The sequence below is a fragment of the Piliocolobus tephrosceles genome, chromosome 3 (assembly GCF_002776525.5).
Source record: "Piliocolobus tephrosceles isolate RC106 chromosome 3, ASM277652v3, whole genome shotgun sequence".
Lineage (NCBI taxonomy): Eukaryota > Metazoa > Chordata > Mammalia > Primates > Cercopithecidae > Piliocolobus > Piliocolobus tephrosceles.
Genome location: NC_045436.1, coordinates 136517909 through 136539734, shown reverse-complemented (window position 1 = coordinate 136539734; position 21826 = coordinate 136517909). Strand labels below are relative to the sequence as shown.

The window sequence follows — 21826 nt, the reverse complement described above, 5'->3', positions numbered from 1 at the left end:
TATGTCAGATGGTGATAGGTTCTGTAGAGAAAAACAGCAGGGAAGGAGTGCATGCAGGCACCCCTGTGTGCGGGCGTCGGGTTGTGTGGAGGGTGTTGTAATTTTAAATAGCGGAGCCAGGAAAGGCTTCACTAAGGATGTTTTAAGCTAAGCCCTGATGGAGGTGAGAGGCCATTCCAGGCAGAGAGAACATAAATGCAGCAGCTCAGAGTGGAGAGCAGGCCTGTATTTGAGGAACAGTAGAGGCTGGGGTGCTTAGAGTAGAGGTGTGGGGGCAGGCAGGGGGGAAGAAAGTAGGAGGCAAGATTATAAGTAGTCCCAAGGATTAAATGAGATGAAACACATAACATGTTTTTGTTGCTTGTAATTACTGTGTGATGACAGTCTCCTAGGTAGACTTTAAAAAATAACTCCTGAGAAGAAAAGAGGTTATAAGAAAGAACAGAACCAAATGAGGCATTCCCTCACTCAGCCATTCAGCAGACATTCAAGGGTTTTTCTGCTGCCAGGTGCTGCTGTCACAGGCAGGACTGCGTTGGGGAGACCGGGACTTCAGGAGCTTCCTTCAGTGAGTTCAGTGTGGAGACAGAGAAGGAATTGGATGCATGGAATGGTGATGCCTGCTAGGTTAGATGGATGCCCAGGGGGGCTTTGAGAACATGTGGGGAATGGTTAGCAGTTGTCATGTGAGTTTTAGCTTTTGACGTTTTATGATGTGAAGAACAGGATCTGTGTGCATGTGCAGGTGGTACATGGGGTCAGGTGGGAGCTTTCCAAGGCCAGCGACAACATGGTGGGGACAGAGAACTGTAGCAGGAGAGGGTGGGTGTTTGGTAGGCTAGAGTGGAGGGGAAGGTGAGGTGCGGGGCTAGGCAGGAGCTGGTGGCAGGGGTGGGGTGGGGGGCGGTGGGAAGGACTCAAAAGAGGCATCAGAGAGAGAGTGTATGAGTGGAAAGGAACTGAGAGAAGAAAGCTCTGAAGTGGGGCACAGGGAGGGAGGAGGAGCAAAGGGGAATGGGGAGGGACTAACACGAATTCAGTGATAATCTTGGATTTGCCTCATCTGCTTTGCCTCCATTAACTCATTTAATCCTCACAGCAGCCCTCAATAAGTTAGGGACTGTTATTATCTCCATTTCACAGATGAGGAAGCTGAGGTGTAGAAAGGACAACTCACCTTTTCAAGGTCGCACAGCTTATAAGTGGTGAATTGAGATTCTAAATCAAGCAGTCTGACTGTGGTCTTGGTAACCCTTTACTACCACTGAAATCATTCTTAACATTTTGTTTGTGCTTTTCATTGAACCCTGATTGGAACACTCACTGCATGTATATTGGAATTCTTTTTTTTTTTTCTTTTGTCACTGGCTTATGAGTGATGATCAACAGAGCCAGTTGATGTGATTATCTCTTGGTTCTTTTCTTCTTGGAATGAGTCTCAGCAGGATCAGGATCTGGGATTTCTGAGTCTCTTCTTTCCCATTCTTCTTCATCCCCTCTCATTTTTGCTGGTTTGCTTATAATGAGAGTAGGCATTTAAAAACTGATTTTAAGTGGGAAACTGAAGAATTGTGGCAAAGTATTTGCATACTCTTAACTAATGAAATAGTCATTTTTAGTTTTCTTAGATTTTATTTAAATAGACTTATTTTTAAATATAGGAGATCTCAATGACACTGCAGCAAAACTAGAAAACAACTACTAACATCATTTTTGCTTAACATTTTTGAAATTATTTTTCTCTTTTTTTTCCTGTAGGTTAGAGTAAGTTTAATGTCTTGTCCTACATATGCAATTCCCAAAATTAAACCACAGATCACTTCTTAATTATTAATTAAACAGGAAACGGGACAGTTGTACATTTAAGTCCAATAGCTAGTGAATTAGTAGTTTTAAACACCATCACCTTGTGATCTCTTCTGCCCTGTCTTTTTGCAGTTCTAGGTTCAGTCTGTCTCAGTGTCTTCTACGTTCTAGTAATAATAGGGATGAAAACAGTTAACCTTGGTTGGCACATAATATGGACCAGCACTGTGCTAAGTGCTTGACATGCACCATCTCATTTAATAATCCTCACAGTAGCCTCACAAAGATGGTTCTGTTATTTCGGCTTTATGGATGAGGACACAGGCACAGTGAAGTTTGGAAGCATGTACAGGGTCACTCAGTTAGGACTCAGTTGGAGCTCTGACTCCAACCTAGGGCTTTCTGTTATCAGAGCTGATTGACATTCTTTAACCAAAATCTGGGCTCATTTAACATTAGTGAAATGAAAGGATTTTTACTCTGAACTACCCAGTGATTCTGTGTTCTTCAGTGGGTAGCACAGATTATTTGTGCTCACCTTCAGTGGGTAGGTGGGGTGAGGAGAATGAAGCTAGGGCCCTTTGTACCGTGTCACATTGGGAGTGCAGCCAGACTGGGTGTCCTGAAGTGACTGAGTCCCTTGGGATAGCACCAGCAGGCACAGGCAGTGTGGTGGGCGATGGATGGATGCTGCCTCCCTTGGGCGGATGGTTTCTTCTTGCAGCCCCTTTTTTGAGTCCTGCAAGAGGAAGAAAAAGCCAGCAGCATTATGCTTGGATGGCTTTAATTTTGGATCTGTGTTCAGTGAAAATGCTGAGTCACTTTGAATGACCTGCTCCCTTATCAATTTTCTCCCTTGGCTTTTGGCTTTTGTGCCTTGTAAATAGCAAATATTTATTGATGAGGAGAATGAAGTTAGTTAACACCTTCCTCACCTGCTACTTTCAGTTCTTTTGGTTTTTACCCTGCTTTTCAGCTCTGCAATCTTTTTCCTGGACCTTGGCCTTTTCATCATGTGCTGACAGGAATCTAACTGTCTAGCGGTGCTGAGGTTGTTCCAGGAGTGGATTGGCTACTGGCAGGCCAGGGATTGAGTTGAGAGTCGGGGATAGACTCTACTTCTCTGGTTACATGTTAGAATCACCTGGGCTGCTTGAGAAGCACGTGGTGCCCCACACCCATTTTTATTTGATTGATCTGGATTGGGACCCTGGTATTTGGTGTTTTTCAATCTTCTTAAGTGATTCCATTGTGTAGCCAATGGTTTCATTTAAATATTAATAGCTTAATTAGGAAGCTGGGTTTATTTTGGGCTGTGGGGATGGGGCTCAAAAGATGCAACAGCTCCCCCATGGGCACTGCACTGGGCAGATTGCACAGACCCTTCCTGCTCGCCTATGACATAATAGCCAACACTTGGTAGTGCTTCCCCTGTGCCGTGCACTGTTTGAAGCACAGTGCAGCATTAACTCATTTAATCCTCATGATATCCTTATGATACCCTTATGAGGCAGGCACTGTGATGATCCATTTTGTAGAAGAAGAAATTCCTACTTGTAGCCATGAAGGACGTGTAGTATGAAACTGACCCATAAACCTAGGTTTTGGTTTTTCCTAGGTTTACAGTATAGAAAACATTTCAGATCTTTGTGTTTTAATAATTTAGTCTCAAATGTGAATGTATTTGTTTTTACAAATGAAACTGAGACCTGTGCCATGTCATATAGCTAGTGACTATCAGTTAATATACAGAGTTGTAAATTGGTATTGTAAATCATTTAAAACACTATTTTTTTATGGTTTTGACATAGATTTTACTTTATGGTACATTTTATATTTCAGGTTATTTGAGATGTAACTCATTTTTAATGTGATCTTTTTTACTTAAAATTGCATTTTGTACTTTTTGAAAACATATGTACTATGATCTTTGAGTGTGTATTAGATCTTCACTGACTTGTGATCTGACCTGCCTCTTCACATTCTGGCCACTGTAACTCTCCAGGATACTAAGCAAAACTAATAGCAACATTTTAAGCATGCTCAAATCCGGCCATGGTAAAACCCAAACTCAGCACTCCTTCAAACCCACATGCATTTCTAGTCTCCCCTTTATAACCAACTTACTGAGCAAGTTGTCTTTGCTTGAAATAGTCTTGTATTTCTTCATCATTCATACTATCCTCAGCCCACTTTGTTCTGGTCTCAGTTCTGTCATTGCAGTCTTCTCTGAGGTCATGGAGTAACCTTCATGTTGCTAAATTTAGTAACTATTTTTAAAGCATTTATTCCCCCGTTTATTGGTACCTGCCTTGTGCTAGGTTTGCGCTGTTGTAGGTACAGGTTGAATACCCTTTATCTGAAAATATGAAACCCAAAATGCTCCAAAATCTGAAACTTTTGAGTGCTGACATTACACTTACAGGAAATATTCATTGTAGCTTTTCAGATTTTTGGATTAGGAATGCTCAACTGGTAAGTATAATACAAACAACAAAACCTGAAGAAATCTGAAATCCGAAATGCTCTGGTCCCAAGCATTTCTGATAAGGGATACTCCAAAATATATTGGGATAGAGTAGTGAATAAAGCAAAAGGAAGTCCCTGTCCTCATGGAGTTTGGGCTCTAGGAAGAGTGACAAAGACATAAATAAATATATAATATAATGTCAGGATCATGGAAGACATCCTGTTGTATGACTCTACTAATATAAAATGTCTAGAGTAGGCAAATCTAGAGACAGAAAGTAGATTAGTGGTTGCCTAGGGCTGAAGAGGGGTGAAGGGAGAAATGAGGAATGACTGCTAATAAAAAATTTTATAATTAGATTGTGGTGATATTTGCACAACTCCGGATATACTGAAACAATTGAATTTTACACTATAATGAGTGAATTGCATGCTATGTGAATTATATTTCAACAAAGCTATTAATATCAGGAAGGTGTAAGTGCTATGAAAAAAATCTAAATCCACTGGGAGATGGAGATACTATTTTGCATAAAGAAATTAGATGAGACGTCTCTGATGAGGTGATATTTAAATAAATATGTCAGGAAAGATAGCTGTTGAGCCTGTGAACATCAAGGGTCAAGGAGACTGAGGGGCACAGTAAATGCAAAGGCCCCGAGGTAGGAATTCACTTGAATATTCACAAGTTGTGTGGCTAGAATGGAGTAGGCAAGGATAATGTATTGGGATGACTTAGGTCAGATCGCGTAGAGCCTTGTGAGGACTAGAATTTTTTTTTTTTTTTCTTTTATGCTGCAATAGCAAATACAACATCTCAGTGATTCAAGTAAGTGGTTGTTACGCATCCTTTGTGGGTTGGAATGGGTGTCTGCTCCACATCGTTGACATTCTCATCCCTAGTCTATGTGAAACTCATGGGAAAAGAGGGCATGTATTTCTAGAAGGAAGGAAACAAGGCAAATCTAAAAACAGTGGCTCCCAACCACAGTGCACCCTTGGCTTTAACAATTTTTGTTTTCTTTTCCCATATCACGTTATAAAATTGACTTTTCAGGAGCCTGAGCCATGTGACCCATGGCTTGAAACACCCTTAAGCTAAGCATTCTCTGGTGAATCCCAGTTAGAGAGGCAGATCCCTGTACCTCAGTTGTGTTCTTGTTCTGTTCCAGAGACATTTAGATGAGTGCCGAGGTTAGATGGTAACCTTTAATTTTGTCCAGTAATGTTTTGCTTTTTTGGCAATAACATGGTCATGATTTTGCCCTTTCCTTCTGCCACCTTTACAGGTTTATTTTGTCCTTTTCATCGTCATCAAAAAGCATTTATTAAGACCATAATACTATTTAAAACTTTTATACCTGAGAGAATTGCTCAGCTGGAGTTTAATAATAAAACACTTTGATGACGCTTTAGTGACCGAAGAGTGAATCGTGCTTAAAAATAGAAATTTAACATTGGTGTTAAATCTTTTCTGTACCATTATTTCCCTGGGGGGAAAATGGTGAATTGTTTTAGACTCAGCCAATTTAAAAATTTTTTCTTCAATATTAAATTATTTTAAGTGTGTGCTTGCTTATTGGCAGCTTTGGGTAGGAAATGCTGCTGCTTTTTTCCTATTACAGAGTGTGAAGATAGATTGATATTTTTGCTTTGATTGAAAATAATTTAGAATGGAAGAAGTAGCCTTGGATTGGGAGTTAGAAGATAGGAGTTTTGCCCAGCTTGGCCATAGCTAGCTCTCTGACTCTGCTCAAGCTAATAAAATGAGAATTGGACAAAAGAACACGAACCATTGAGTGCCTCACTCGCTCTCATCTCTCACGTGCAGTCCTGTTAGTTTTTCCTTACACTGCAATCACATTTTATATAGTGATTGGTTCTAAAGTCCTTATGTAAGGTGAAGATCATTGGTGTTAAAAATACCATTGGAAACACTTGCAGAAGATTCCCCTTTGGAAGCTGCCTCAGAAGAATCCAGCACAGCCCATTCCTTCCTCCAGCATTGGAATAGATCGCTGGCTGTTTATTTGAGCACCAGTTGAGCATCTGGCCTTGGCTTCAACTTCAGTTTAGGGACCATGTTTTATGAAAATACATCACTTTAAATACCCAACTCATACCATATTGTGAGATGCACAAAATCTGATTGGCACGTGGAAACAGACCAATGGAGTGACTATTCACGTGTCACGTCTCATGCTCATTAAGTAGATGAGGGGTGGGCAGTTAATGAGACAACTGAAATTTCTTTTCATCTTGCTTCTTCCTTTTTTTTTTTTTTTTTTTTTGACCAAATGAGAAGAGTTGAATTTGTGTGAGCTAAATGTCTATTTTCTGTATCTCCAGTGTACTCAGAGTCTCTCCTCTCCACTTTTACAGCCACTGTCTAACGGCCCTAATCCTTTCCCACCTCAGTCACTTCCAGTCATCTCCATAAATGGCCACTCTAAATTCAGATCACCCATCATCTTTGCTGCACACTTGTCCTAGAGTGATCTTTTTAAATAACTCTCCTGATCAGAACACTTCCATGGCACCAAGACTCACAGGAGTGCTTCTCAGACTTCCCACCAATGTTTTCTTGTGCAGAGTTTGGTGAATTAACTTGTCTCAGGGTTCCGGGAGCACAGCTTGATGTGGGGATTATGTTTGTTCTCATGTAAGATTGTCATATTATTGTTGATTAGAATTGATGCTGCTGGAATGTGCCATGCCTGTCATTACGTTTGCATGGTCTCTGGTGCCCCTGTTCGAAGTACAGATCCTTAGGAGGTGAAATCTAAATGCTTAAGCAGGATTCACAGGCCCTTGTGGAGCTTACATTCTAATGGGAGAGGATGATGACAAATATATAATGTCAGATGGCATTAATGCTGTAAAGAAAAGCAAAGCATGATAAGATGATAGAGTGAAGAGGGGGCTCTGTTGATCTGGCAAGGTTATGTGAGGAGCTGATTTTTAAGAATTTTATCTTAATTGACAAATAATTGTATATATTTATGGAGTACAATGTGATGTTTTGATATGTGCATAATTGTGGAGTGATCAAATCAGGCTAATTAACATATCCATCAAAGGTGATATTTAAATGGAAACCTGATGAAGTATGAGAGAAACGATATTATTATTAGGGGGAAGAGGACTCAAGGTAAAGAGAACAGCACGTGCAAAGGCCCTGAGGTGGGAGTGTTCTTGGAGTGTTAGTGAAACGGTAGGAAGCTCACTGTGGCTGAGTAGAATGAACAAGGGGAAGATGGGTAGAAGATGAGATTGGAGAGATTAGTAGATGCAGAGTATACAAGGCCCTGAGCCCATAATAAGTTTTCTTTTGCTTTGAACAGCTTCCCCTTCCATCTGTAACTGTTGGGTGAGGTGGAATTAATTTTAATTTGTTCTACATGCTAACCAGTTGCCCCTCTGTTTACTGAATTATTATCTCTTCTCCATTGAGTTTGAAATGCCACTTAATTATATGTTGTGTATGCATATTTATACGTATATGTTTGTCAGCTGTCGTTGATTTTTCTTCTTGCACACATAGTATAACATTTTAATTACTGTACCTTTATACCAGGTCTTGGCAGACAATGACCCATGGGCCAAATCCAGCCTACCACCTGGTTTTTATAAATGAAGCTTTATTGGAAAGCAGCCATATTGATGTATTGTTTATGGCTGCTTTTGAGCTACTATGGCAGTGTAGTTGCAACAGAGACTGTATGGGCCAGAAATCCGGAAATATTTACAACCTGGCCCTTCACACAGAGTTTACCGGGCTCTGCTTTATACTGTGTATTGATATCTAATAGGGCAAGTTCATCCTCATTCTTCTTTTTCAACAATTTCTTGGCAGGGCTAACATGTTTATTTCTCCAGATGAACTTTAGAATCAGTCTGCCAAGCTTGCCTGACTTCCTTCTTTTCCCCACCTCTTTTTTGGGGTGGAGAACTGGGGAGCCAGCAGAATAGGAATTTTGATCGCATTAATTTGTGGTTTAGTGAAGGGAGAAGTGATTGCTTTACGTTGGGTCTTTCTATTCCAGAAATATCTCTCTATGTGAATATCTTTCAGTAAACTTTTATTGTTCATTTTGAACAATAAAATCGTACATATTGGAGTTTATTCCTATATGTATTATTGCTTTTTGTTGCCGTTATAATTGAGATCTTGTCCCAGTTATATTTTACAAGTGACTATGGTATAAAGGGAAGTTTTTGCTTTTTATTGATTTAAATTCTGTTTCTAACCCTCTTACGAGAGTAAACTATTAGGACTGTTAATTTCTGTTTCTTTCAATTGACAGTCATTGTCTGAACTTATCAATAATTGTTTTATTAATGTTTATGTCTCTGCCTATATTGTGGAGTTCTCTTACCTAGAGTAGTTTGGGGGAATGGACTTTGACACTCTCAGTGGCATTCGTTTTTTTTCTTTTGTGTAGGTCACAGCAAATGGTAGTTAAAACAAGCCAAAAAAACAAAAAACAACCAGATAACCCAGACAAGTTTATGCCCAATCTGCAGTTGTTGGTAGTTTTAAGAAAGTCCAGAAGATAACGTAGACAAGCTATTTATCAAGCAGGCTCTGCCTTTGCAGAGCTGATTGCTGCTTTTAATACAGACTATAGAGTTGCCATGTCACACAGGAGAGTCAGACTCAACATTGCTTTACTTTGGAGAGCCATTTGATCATGGAATGCAGTCAAAACCTAGCATTTATCCTTTGGAATTGAAATATGAGCAGAAGGAGATTTTTATGTATCAGTTAGTGCTTTCCAGAATACATTCTCGGTAAAGCATTTGATCTTTATCCTTAACATCTATGCCTTAAGGAGGTGAAATCTACTTTAGATTTCAAGATCTATTACTTGCCATGAGCATTGAACACATGAACTGTAAATCCAATGTGTGTTAACCTTTGTGAATCTATCTTTTAATGCCAATTTTGTCTTTTTTTTCTCCTGAATTTGTGTCTTCTTAACTTTTCCTTATGTTGATGAGACAAAAGAAAAATTATCCATGTTACTGGTTTCATTTTTTCCTTTTCCTTTTTGTTTTTTTGGTTGAAGTGATGATGGTGTGGTAGCAATAGGGATTGGATATAGAAATGGAGAATTGCCGACATGTATTATGTATTTGTAAAATGAACCTGTTTACTCTTGTTGCCTTTAAGTAAAGTAAAACTTCATATGTGGAACCTGATTTTAAACATAGTATCTGTATTTTTGTTCCTGTGTGTTGTGATTATCTGCAGTCAACGTTATGAACATCAGTTGCTGGTATATAAGTAGCAGTGCCATTCTTGCATTACTATAAAGAAATACCTGAGACTGGGTAGTTTATAAAAGAAAAGAGATTTAATTGACTCACAGTTCTGCAGGCTTTACAGGAAGTATGGTGCTGGCATCTGCTTGGCTTCCAGAGAGGCTTATAATCATGGAGGAAGGTGAATGGGGAGCAGGCACATCACATGGTGAAAGCAGGAGAGAGAGAGGGTGAGAGGAAGTCTGACACACTTTTAAATGACTGAACCCTGTGAGAACTCACTGACTGTCTCAAAGACAGCACTAAGCCATGAGGGATCCCCCTCCATGATCCAAACATCTCTCACCAGGCCCCACCTCCAGCATTGAGAATTACAATTCAACATAAGACTTGGATGGAGATATATCCAAACTCTATCACCATCATAGGCTATAAAGATGTACCAGGCCACCTGCCTCAATTACAGAGGAAGCTCTGAGCTTGGGATCATTGATGTGAGGCGAGAATCGGACTGAGGAAAAGTTAGAGACTATTTTAGACAGCTGCGTGGTATGGAGAATGGTATAAGTAAATATAGTGGGAATTGATGTCTTTTATTGAGCACTTACTATGTTCCAGGTATTGTAATGGGTACCTGACATACCTAGGCATTGTAATAGGTGTCTGATAAATATTTTCAACCATACAACAACATTAGGAAGGAGAATTTTTTATTCTCATTTTACAGGTGAGAAAATTGGGAATTAGGTTAAATAACTGGTAGACCTGAGATTTGAACCAGCTGTTAAGACTCCAGACTCAGGTTGTGAAGCAAAGTGGATTTTTGACAGGAATAAAGTGGTTGTGTGTGTGTGTGTGTGCACACATTTGAATTCTCTTGTGTGTAGGAAGGGCAGTGAGCAGAATACAGGGTTGGAAGGAAGGGTTTTGTGGAGTGGGGTGGTGAAGATGTTTGGAGTATGAGTTGGGCCCAGCCCACGAAAGTCCTGGAATTCCAGATTGAGGATAACTTGTTTCTTGTCTACTTCTTCCATATTTATATAAAGGAGGGAGAAAGATACAACAGTTTTGGTTTATTTAGATTCTCTTATGAAAATTTTGGGAGTTGAATTAACAGCAGGGTGGTGAAATGAAAAAAGCATAGCCTGGAGAGTTAGAAGAGACTTCATTGCTGGAATAGCTTTTAGCAAGCCCCTTTTTCTCTCCCCTCCCTTGTCCTCAGTGAAAAGAGAATGCAGAGCCTAAAGTTTTCTGTTTTTGCTTTTTGTCTTTTTGGTAGCCCAAGAGTTTAACTTCATATTTTAAGGTGATAATGGAATGTATCATTTGTCTTCCTATATTTAATCTGAGAGAGTACAAAAAAGGGGCTATGGCTTGGTAGTAGATGAGGTGGAGGTGCAAGAGTTGGATGTTCAAGCTCCTCAGCACCTCTTGCTGGTGCTGAGATGCCTCTTGCTGGCGAGAGGGTTGTTGCTTCTAGCTTCTACCCCTGTTCTTGTTTAGTAAATATAAATGTAAATAAATAAATATACAATGCACATACTTTTCTAAACCTCTGTGCAGTTGTATTTAGATGAAAAATCCAGATTCTGAGCCACATTATGTCATCATTTACCTTAAGCATGGCTAGGCTATTCGGATGCTAAGAAATTCATGCATATCTGTATTGGAGGGCCATTTAGAGCTTGAGGCCCTGCTCTGGCTGTCTCTCAGCACAAAACACTGGTTTTTGGGACCATTCTAGATGGCTATGACTGTGAACAGTGCACATGCACGTGTATGTATACAGGTATGGCCTGCTGTTCCTGACACCGCATGTGAATGTCAGGGGCTCTGCTTCTGCCAACCCCTCTGCCCTGCAGACCTACTCAGAACTGGATGCCCAACAAGCTTTAGAAGAGAAAGTAAAGCTTTCTAACTGTGAACAGGGAAGCCAGCTTGCTTTCAGGGTTCAGAGTAGCAGCCCAGAGGATCCAGCCCACGCACAGACACCTGATGTTGTAGCACCTGCTCTTTGGGTCTGTTCTTTGGATCTGATACGTGTCTGATACGTGTCCTAAATAAAATGTTTCAGTAAAGGGTGCTTTTTTTCTTTCTTTCCCTCAGAATGATATAACTTGGAGGGTTACAATATCTTTTCATGGTCATTTTCATACTAACCTTTACTAATAGGAAAGAAGGAACTAATGTAAATCCTGATATTTTATGAAAATACTTCCAGTGGTGCTTACATATGAAATTATTAATAAACTTTCAGCTTACATTTTTATTGCCTAATATGTATGCAAACATACTTTACTTGAAGGTGAGGATGCGTGTGGTGGCCCACACCTTTAATCCCAACGTTTTGGGAGGCTGAGGCAGGAGGGTCACTTGAACCCAGGAGTTCAAGACCAACCTGGGAAACATAGAATGACCCTGTGTCTACAAGAAAAAAAAAAAAGAAAAATTAGCCGTGCATGATGGTGCACACTAGTAGTCCCAGCTACCCTGCAGGCTCAGGCAGATCACTTGAGGCTGCAGTGAACCATGATTGCACCACTGCACTTCAGCCTGGGCAACATAGTGAGATCCTGTCTCAAAAAAAAAAAAAAAAAAAAGAAAGAAAGAAAGTAAAAGAAAAAAGAAATACTAATGAGATGCTTTTCTATCATTTTCTTGCCATGAGCTTACTTAATTATACCAGTAATTCTAGAGAAGAGAGGGGAAAGTGAACATTTCATTTGAGACTAATCTGTTTTTATGATTTGTTTAATATGCTAACATTGATGTCTTTCTATTAAGTTCAAGTTCACTGCTGACAGGATTTTACAACTACTGAAGTATTTTTTGTTTTACTTTAGAATTCACATGAAAATTTCATGAACTTTAACATTTGGTTGGGAATTTAACTTTGTTGTCAGACTATTTCTAGGAGGTAGGTCACTAATTGCATGTTTTTAAAACAATTTAGTGTCAAGTTAATTGAAATAGTATTTAATTATATCAAAACATTTGCTTGTTTTCTGAGTGGTTTTTTTTTTTTTACGGTATTGGAAATAAATGAGGTTGACATTTTTCCTTTTTCTTTTGAAGATTTTCAGCTGAACTCTCATCTCTCAACACTGGCAAATATTCATAAGATCTACCACACCCTTAATAAGCTGGTAAGTCATTCTTTTAAAGACAAAATTACCAACTGTTTAAAGTAGTCATTTTGTGTAAGAGTATTTGATAAAAATTTAGATTCTAGATACTAGGGTATCAGTTTATGAAAATGCTAACAGTGTGTGATTTCTTTATAATAACGAACATATTTCTTTCAGAACCTAACAGAAGACATTGGCCAAGACGATCACCAAACAGGTATCTGTAAATGCTAACACTACTTAATTTTAAATAACTTCTTAATATTGCTAACACTACTTAATTTTAAATAACTTCTTAATATAAAATTAGGAAAGAGAAATACTAGCTATGAATGCGCTGTATTGTCATAATGTACTCCATTAACAAGTTGTTCCTTGGCTGAGGTTGTTTTTCAGGGAGTAATGAAGGCAGCCATGTTATAGCTTCTTCCCAGTAGGAAATCTCTTCTGGAAGCACTTTTTAATGCCTTTAAAGAGGCTCGGGATTTTCTTGAATAGTTGTTTCAAGATACCATTTTTTCTCTATTACAGTATTTTCATTTATACTAAAAAGGTGCTACAGTAATGCAGTTTGGAAGGTATCCACAAATATTTGAGAAATTGAGCTGAAAAATGATTTAATGTGTATGTATGTATGTGTTTATAGTTACTGAGGATTTAGGAATCGGAAAATTGAAGCTTGATTAGTATAAGGTGTCCTCTAAGTCTGTGGTTCTCAGAGTTTAACTGGCATTATAATCACCTGCGGGGAGGCCTTGTTTAAAGTACAGATGTTAGGTTCCACCCCAGAGTTTCTGGTTCTGTAGACTTGGGGTGGGGCCCCAGAGTTTGCTCCTATGTGGTGCTGATGGAGCTGGTGTGGAGACCACAGTTTGAGAACCACTTCTCTCAACTGTTAGTAATCATAAAGTTCAGAAACTTGCATTTGACCTATAGTTACTAAACTCCCAGCAAAAATTATTAAAACACATTTTTTTTTTATTATTATACTTTAAGTTCTAGGGTACATGTACATAACGTGCAGGTTTGTTACATATGTATACTTGTGCCATGTTGGTGTGCTGCACCCATCAACTCGTCAGCACCCATCAATTTGTCATTTATATCAGGTATAACTCCCAATGCAATCCCTCCCCCCTCCCCCCCCCACGATAGGGCCCGATGTGTGATGTTCCCCTTCCCGAGTCCAAGTGATGTCATTGTTCAGTTCCCACCTATGAGTGAGAACATGCGGTGTTTGGTTTTCTGTTCTTGTGATAGTTTGCTAAGAATGATGGTTTCCAGCTGCATCCATGTCCCTACAAAGGACGCAAACTCATCCTTTTTTATGGCTGCATAATATTCCATGGTGTATATGTGCCACATTTTCTTAACCCAGTCTGTCACAGATGGACATTTGGGTTGATTCCAAGACTTTGCTATTGTGAATAGTGCCGCAATAAACATACGTGTGCATGTGTCTTTATAGCCGCATGATTTATAATCCTTTGGGTATATACCCAGTAGTGGGATGGCTGGGTCCTATGGTACATCTAGTTCTAGATCCTTGAGGAATCGCCATACTGTTTTAAAATGGCCATAGTAATGGATGAATTGAAATTTGTCTTAGTCTGGGCTGCTGTAACAAAATACGTTAAACTGGGTAGTTTATAAACAATAGAACTTGATTGTTCATGGTTCTGGAGACTGGGAAGTTTAAAAGTGAAGGCACCAGCAGATCCTGTGTCTGGTGAGGGTCTGTTCCTCACTGATGGTGCCTCTTGCTCACTGCATCTTAACATGGCAGAAGCGGCAGGCACCTTCCTCACACCTCTTTTGTAAGGCCACTAATTCCGTTTATGAGGGCTCTACCTTCCTGACCTAATTGCCTCCCAACTCTGCCTCATAATACTAAGAGACTGGGGATTAGATTTCAGCATGTGAATTTTGGATGGGCAAAAACATTGAGGCCATAGCAGTGCTTGTTGGGGAATTTTGAATAGCACAAAAGTAAATAGAGTGAAAAGTGACAGTTGTCTTTTATATCTTCTAATCCTATCACTATCTGCCAGCACATGGTTTAACATTGGTTCTTTCAGACTTTTTTTCAAAGCAAAAACTTTATTTTTTAAGAAAAAGGTATGATTTCTTATTTTCTATTCTTAGCATAAGTTTTAATTCTTTCCAGTGGAACCCAAACCTTCTGAACCTCTTTCAGTATCATCCAAAGCTTTGAACTTCTATTTCTGGGTAGATAATTTGTTCACAGATGAAGTGTAGTTCAATCACCTTTTTTGACTTCAGACTTTTCTTTACCAAAATTAAACAGTACAGCACCAACATTTCTTCTGTAATCTTCCTCTATGACACAACTTCCTACATCTATAAAGTGTTTTGCAGTGAAGCCAGTGTGGAGCTACTCTTCCACAACACCTGGAAGGAGGAGCTATCTAAATGTCTGTTCGCAAGAACTTTCTCCATAGGTGGTATTATATCATCATAGGCACTGTACAGGTCATAGCCTGCAGCCTGTGCGGGCCTTCAGGTCAGGCTGTGGTATGCTTGGAGAGTTGGGCAAGGCAGAGCTGCATGCTGACCTCCTCCACAGGCCAGAGAGCTTGCTGGGGGAAATGGCAGGTATCTCTTTAGAGAAGGGTATGGCAGTACAAGAAGGTAAGCGAAGGGGAGAGCCGTGGGAATGAGAGGGTGCAGGATCCTTTCTCACATTTGTATGCATGCATATATGTTTATAGTAGTGGTTTTTTATTTAGCATCAGTGATATCATACTGTACATGTTATAGTGTGTTTTACTTTTTCATTTAATGGTGCATTTTGGGGGCTGTTGAGATTTAGGACTGTCCCCACCTTCTCCTCTAAATTGGTTCAAAATCAATTGAAAATTAGGTGTAAGATGGAGACTGAAGTAACAGTGTTTTTTGAAAACACAACTTAGATGTGCAGCAAGAATGCACAGGACTTTCAGCATTTCACCTGAATCACTGTCACAACTACATAAGCACAAGCCAGCACACCTGCTGACCCTTCACACCCTGCATTATGACTTTCAGCTTACTCCACTGGCAGGCAGATCTGAAAGGGAGTTCGAGGGGTTAGGCTCTTTGCTCATTCAGTCTCTCAGCACTTAGATCAGGTACTACTCCTTCCAGGGGAAAGGAGTGAGACAGAGGGGCAGAGACTGCGCCAGGAGTGTTCTAGGAGTTCAGGGGTACTAAGGGTCCCTTCACCTGATCCTTCCGTCTTGGCAAATATAGATCAACTCAAGGACAGTCAAAATGAATTTATTTAATAATTTTAAAAGCAGTATGTCCGCGTGGTTTTGAAAGAAGTATTGAAAAAATATAAAACAAAAAGTGAAGATTTCTGTCCCAGTTTATCACCCCAGCTTCCATCCCCCACTAGTAGTCCACGTTTGACCTTCCAGAGGTAACTTAAGTTTCTTCTGTTTGTTAACTAAATGATGATGATGATGATGTATTTTTTCCTTAAATACAAGTGTATATTTATATTTGCCGCTTTTTCACTCAGTATGTCTTCGAGATCTTTTCATATTAACACATTTATAAAGTATCTGCTTTCTTTTTTAATGGCTGTGTAATTTTCCAATCAATGGATATTTTATAATATGTTCCTTCCTTCTGTTGATTTATGTACACGTATGTGTTTAACTTTTAGCCACCGCCAGTAATGCAGGAATATAACTTTTGGACCAGTTTTAATAGTTACTTTTGAACTTTTGAATTAGATAATTATTGTTACTATAGTAATTTTGCATGTAAATATTTAACCCAAAGTGTGGCAGTTGAAATTCAGTTACATGAAAGTATACTTGGACTCATGCCTCCACTTTTGCTTTGGTTACAGTGGATATGTCCAATACTGGGAGTACTTTTCATGGCATTCTTGGGTGTTGCTTCGCCAGCCAGAAAATTCTGTGGCTGGTGGCACCCTCTGCCTGAGTATTGCCTATATCTACTGGGCTCCCTCCACCCACTTGGCCAGGCAGGCTGCACTCAGCTCGCGCTACTGGCCTGGATCCCACACCTGCCAAGTGTGAGTTAGGCATGGAGTGGTGAGCAGTGTGAGCGAGCAAGCACCCGGTCCAATCACTGCACACAGCCAGGAATGCTGGCTGCTGCAGTGGGGCAAGTAGCACCAGGTGCCAGCACGGGCGCCAGTACAGGCACCAGCTCTGTGCGAGGCTGCAGCTGGACCAGATGTACTGCATGCACCTGCACCTGGACGAGGGGAACAAAGTGGCGCCCAGAAGCTTGGAGACTCTAGGAACCACAGAACCCCAAAGAGGGTGTCACAGCCCTGGCTCAAGGAGACCCTAGGTCTGAGCTCCCCAAAGGGCTGCAGCTCTTCTCTCTTCACCGCCCACAATGTGGCAAGTGGCAAGGGGTGTGTTTCAGCCCTGTTTGTGTTACAGTTCTTTTAGTCCTGCCATTTGGCGGAACCTGAGTTCTTGTCCCACATCCAGGAAGAATGAGGTATGCAGACAACTAGAGGGTTAGCAAGGTGTAGAGGAGCTTCATCGAGTGGCAGAACAGTTCTCAGCAGACCCAAAGTGGGTAGCTCCTTTCTGCAGGCAGGTCATCCCGACATCTATGCAGCCCTCAGCGGAGAGGAGACCTGGAGTGAGTAGCTCCTATCTGCAGGCAGATTGTCCTGTCCTCTGCCTGAGTCTGGCAGAGTCTGAGATTTTTAATGGGCTTCAGAGGGGAAAAAGCGTATGCTGATTGATCCATGGGTGGCCATGAGCTGGCCTGGAAAAAGCACAAGAAGTTCTCACTCTAGTCCCTGGAACTGGCAGCCCAGCCTCCAGGCTTCAGGCCATTCCAGGCTTGAAGGTGGGGATTTACCAGAGACCCACCCCTTTCTGCCCAGAAGCCTGTCTGCTTCCTGCTGCCATCAGCCTGCCATCCATGGTGCACCTGGCGCTCAGGCTGTTTGTGCCAAGCGGCACCTGCAGGTCTGCGCCAAGCTGCTCTCAGCACCCCCCCAGCCTCCCCTTCATGCTTGTTGGTGCCCAAAGTTTGAAGGGGGCTGAGGCGGCAGGGGGCTGGTGTGTTAGTGCTGCCCCAAGCATGTGCACACCTGGTTAGGTCACAACAGTGCCTGGGCTCAGCCTCAACTTTATTCTGATATTGGACAAGGCACCTGGAGTGGGGAGATGCCAGGAAGTAGAAGCAGTCGCTTCTGAGGCTGTGGGGGCAGGGAGCTTTCCCAGTCCCTGAGAGTGCAGGGATGCCTGGGTCTGCAGCCATGGTTGGGCGGCTGCAGCTGTGCCTGGGAGGGCGAGACTCCTGCCCCCACAGCTCAGAACGGGGTGGGGCTCCTGCCTGCTCCCAGCTCCGTGGAGTGTGCAGCACCTGCTGCTCCTCCTCCACTGCAGCCCACCTCATGGCAGTGATTGCTCCAGACGGCTGCTGCTGCTGCCATCAGTATGACGTGCTGGTTTATTGTCTGGTACCTTGTAAGTGCCCAGTCAATGTCAGTTAATGTTAGTAATTTCTTGGAGTAGTCAACTTCATTAACATTTCCCATCTGGTTATAGCATCACTTGTGATTCCTGTACCCAACGGAGTATACTTTAAAAACTGAGCAACATAAAATCTATGATGTTTAGAAATCTGAGAAAGTTGAGTCATTGTAGTACTTCTATGAGTCTCTCGACCTAACAGTAGTCTGGGCAATGCTACTGTGTGCAGAAGAGCCAAACCTACGTCACACAGGTTGGGTATCTTCCTGCTCTGCCTCCTCTCACGCCTTTCTTTTATGTGTCCCAGTCTTCATCCCACCAAAAGGGAAAAGAGAGAATGAATTAGTGGCTACTTTTGGAGAAGGAGCACAAAATAGTAGTGAATTTTAAAAAGCCAGTCAGGCTAGGTGCGGTGGCTCACGCCTGTTATCCCAGCACCTTGGGAGGCTGAGGCTGGTGGATCACGAGGTCAGGAGTTCAAGACCAGCCTGGCCAACATGGCGAAATCCCATCTCTACTAAAAATACAGAAATTAGCTGGGCATGGTGGTGCATGCCTGTAATCTCAGCTACTCGGGAGGCTGAGGCAGGAGAATTGCTTGCACCTGGATCCGGGGGGCCGAGGTTGCAATGAGCTGAGCTCACGCCCCTGCACGGCAGCCTAAGCTACAGAGACAGACTCCATCTCAAATAAAAAATAATAAGTAATAAATAAATAAATGAATAAGGATGATGATGGATGTCAGAAGTATTTAAAGAGAGGAAAAAATTCTTTTGTCTTTAGCAGCTCAATGATCTGTTCAAGAAAATGAAATAAAAATATTAGCTACTGGTAAGATCTTAAGAGGCAATCTATTTATCAACTTAAATAACTATCTTTGTGACATTGTTCAATGAAAAGTGAGGTGAAATAGCTATATAAAAAGTACTGAAGTGGCAGAATGAACTCTGTAAAATGTTAGTAAATGAAACCAAGGCTATGATACAGTCAGCTCACTAAAATGAAACATGAGAGTGAGATTTTTGTATTGGCACATCTATTTGTATTAAGTTTGGAGAAGTAGAAAATATTCTCTAATTTTGTAGACCTCTTGTATTCTTTTTTACTTGAGGACCACGGAGCAGAAAGATTTAAAAAAAAAAAAAAGGAAGTGAAGCACATATTTAGGCACTATTCTTTAAGAAAAATGTGCTACGTAATTAAATTATTATGAAAATAGCAAGCTGGATAGATGATAAAGGGCCTTTAATCTGAACCAGATGAACTCAAGTTGCCCTTTAAAATGGACTTTCTGTCATAAATGCTAGGATAGACCTGTTGAAAAAATGTTGACAGTATTTCTGATCAGTGTGGGAAGAAAAGCTATATTCATTGACTGATTTATTTGAAATCAGATGGGGTCCGTTAAAAAATATTTAATTTGTTCTCTTGAAACACTGAACCCAAAAGAAATGAACCTGAACTTAAACAGTAATCTTTGGGCAAAAATTGCACACAATTTTGATTGCTTTCCTAAGTGTCATGTAACACCAAAACATTAAGAAAGAGCTTCTAATGATAGGAGGATTGATTTCAGATTCACTAAAACATCAGCCTTAATGTCTTGCTTCTACCTCTAATGCCAGATGTTTGTACCTAAGTAGGTACTTTAAAATGCTTAAAATAGCTTATTTTCCGAAGCAGATAAATATTCCATAACATTCTTGTTTATGTTATTTGTATATTTTTTGTAGCTTAAAGATAAACTTGTAAAGTCAACTAATGCAAAGATACAAGTTCTGAGTCAGTGAAATCTAAATTTAATGATACAAATAAATACAAATTTGTAGAAATTATTTCTATTTAAGTATTTTTAATCATAAAAACATCACAGAGTTATTTTAAGAAGCAAACATTCATTGAATATGTCTTTTAAAAATCCTATCTGCTAAGAAGCTTAAAGTTCGTGACACATGGGGAATAAATATGAAATGATGGTGTTTTATTTACTCATAGGTATTTTAAGTCTCTGGAAATGTACTTTTTTTTTTCCTTTAGCAGAATCTGATTTATACATGTTTTAGGAGCATTTATTCAACAAATATTTATTGAGAGTCTACCATATGACTCAGTAATGGATGTATCTTATTATTACTGTAATAAGATACTGTATTAGCTGCTGAGTGTGCACAAGTGAACCAAGCAGGACTCCGCAAAGCAGTATGTGCCATTGTACGTACACTCGAGAAATCCTAGTTGTTGCTCTTGCTTAGTTGGGATCCCTGCAACTATTAGATGAGCAGATTTGGGGCAAACAGACTTGAATTAGGTGTTTTCTGTGTATTTTGTTGATTTAGTTCACTTTGGCAAATTACTATTTTAAGTAAAGTTGTTTTCCCAAGCATTAAAAAGTTGCTTTTTTTGCAGCCTGAATGGGTTCCAGGGAAACTCTACCTTGACCAGCTGTGCTGTGTGGTCCTCAGTCAATTCCCTTCCCTTTCCTGGGTCTGAGTTTGCCTCATCTTCCCTGTCAGCCAGCTGTGTGAGAGTCAGCGAGTCAGTGCCTGAACTTAGATGACTGTTGGGGCAGGTGGATAGACACGGTTTCTTTGTGAAAAAATGACCCCTTAACTGTCACTTGCTTATGCTAATGATTAGAGTGGAGAGATTTACAAAAAAAAAAAAAAAAAAAAAAGTCATGCCTCTTAGGAGATAAAAAATTTAATAAATGACAGATCACTTGCTCATCTGGGATGATTTGGATCTCAAAGGTGAGTAAGTTTTCCACAGACACAAGAAAAAAGTATTTGTGAAACTTTTAATAGAAAGCATTTATCAATAAGAAAGAAACATAAGAGAAAGCTGAAAATGTTAGTTAACTTATGATGTTTGTGTATTTACCAAAAACATGCTAATCTTGACAAGTAGAATTTAGTGGAAACCAAAAGTTGTACCAGTGTGTGTCTAGGAAGAAGCAGGTGGTAGAGGAGCTAATGAATGAACTTTTATTGGTGAATATTGGTGTAGACATTATTTTAAACAGTGTTCCTCTTCTTAAGCATTGAGGAGACAAATGCATTTTCTTCTGTGTTCTGCACATGTGGAAGGGGAGGGATTACTGATAGACCAGAAGCTGGGAACCAAACCATGACTGCTACTGGAAGAAAATGTCTTTTCTTCCCACATATACCACTAAGGAGGGAGACGCCAGCCTTGAGGATCAGGACAGACTCTTCATTTCTGGGCAGTATAACACGCTTTACAGCTGAGCAGGGGATGTTTTTCATTCTGCAAGCTCTGCCCTAGGACATTAATAGATATGAATAAATCTTTGTTTTTGTATGTTGGCAATCTGCAGAAGCTTGGGTCACTGCAATTCTTTGGACCTTTTAGTATGCTTTAGTGGTGTTTGTGAACGGGGCAACATTTTACAGGGAAGATGAATGGGGTGTGTGGGGTGGTGGGCAGCCACTCTCCCTGACTCTTTCTTTTCCAGTTCTCATCGCAGGTGTGGGAAGAGAGATATGTGAGTGCCTAGTGTCTCTGAAGAGCCCTCTACTCTTATCCTTGGAAGGAAAGAGCCTGGTTGAGTCCCCAGGAATGTTGACTGAGGGTCATCTGTTTAGACCTGAACTGGTTTTGTGCTAAAGGAGCGGGCAGGATCCTTGAGCCTGGGCACTGTCCAAGACTGGG

At 40.5% G+C, this 21826-nt stretch overlaps 1 protein-coding gene and 1 pseudogene across 7 annotated transcripts in view; one reads left to right on the top strand and one right to left on the bottom strand.

Moving 5' to 3' along the window:
• DCUN1D4 (defective in cullin neddylation 1 domain containing 4) overlaps positions 1 to 21826 on the top strand; it is a 74090-nt gene that overhangs the window by 7591 nt on the left and 44673 nt on the right. For 6 of the 7 annotated variants that reach the window (XM_023183151.1, XM_023183149.1, XM_023183150.1 and 3 more), the window contains exons 2-3: positions 12619 to 12689; positions 12849 to 12888. In XM_023183151.1, coding sequence (XP_023038919.1) covers positions 12619 to 12689; positions 12849 to 12888 — 111 coding nt within the window. Of the gene's footprint in view, positions 1 to 12328; positions 12461 to 12618; positions 12690 to 12848; positions 12889 to 21826 lie in introns of those variants that run through there. The other variant, XM_023183152.1, reaches the window with a different exon arrangement.
• On the bottom strand, positions 14825 to 15303 carry LOC111520444 (annotated as a pseudogene).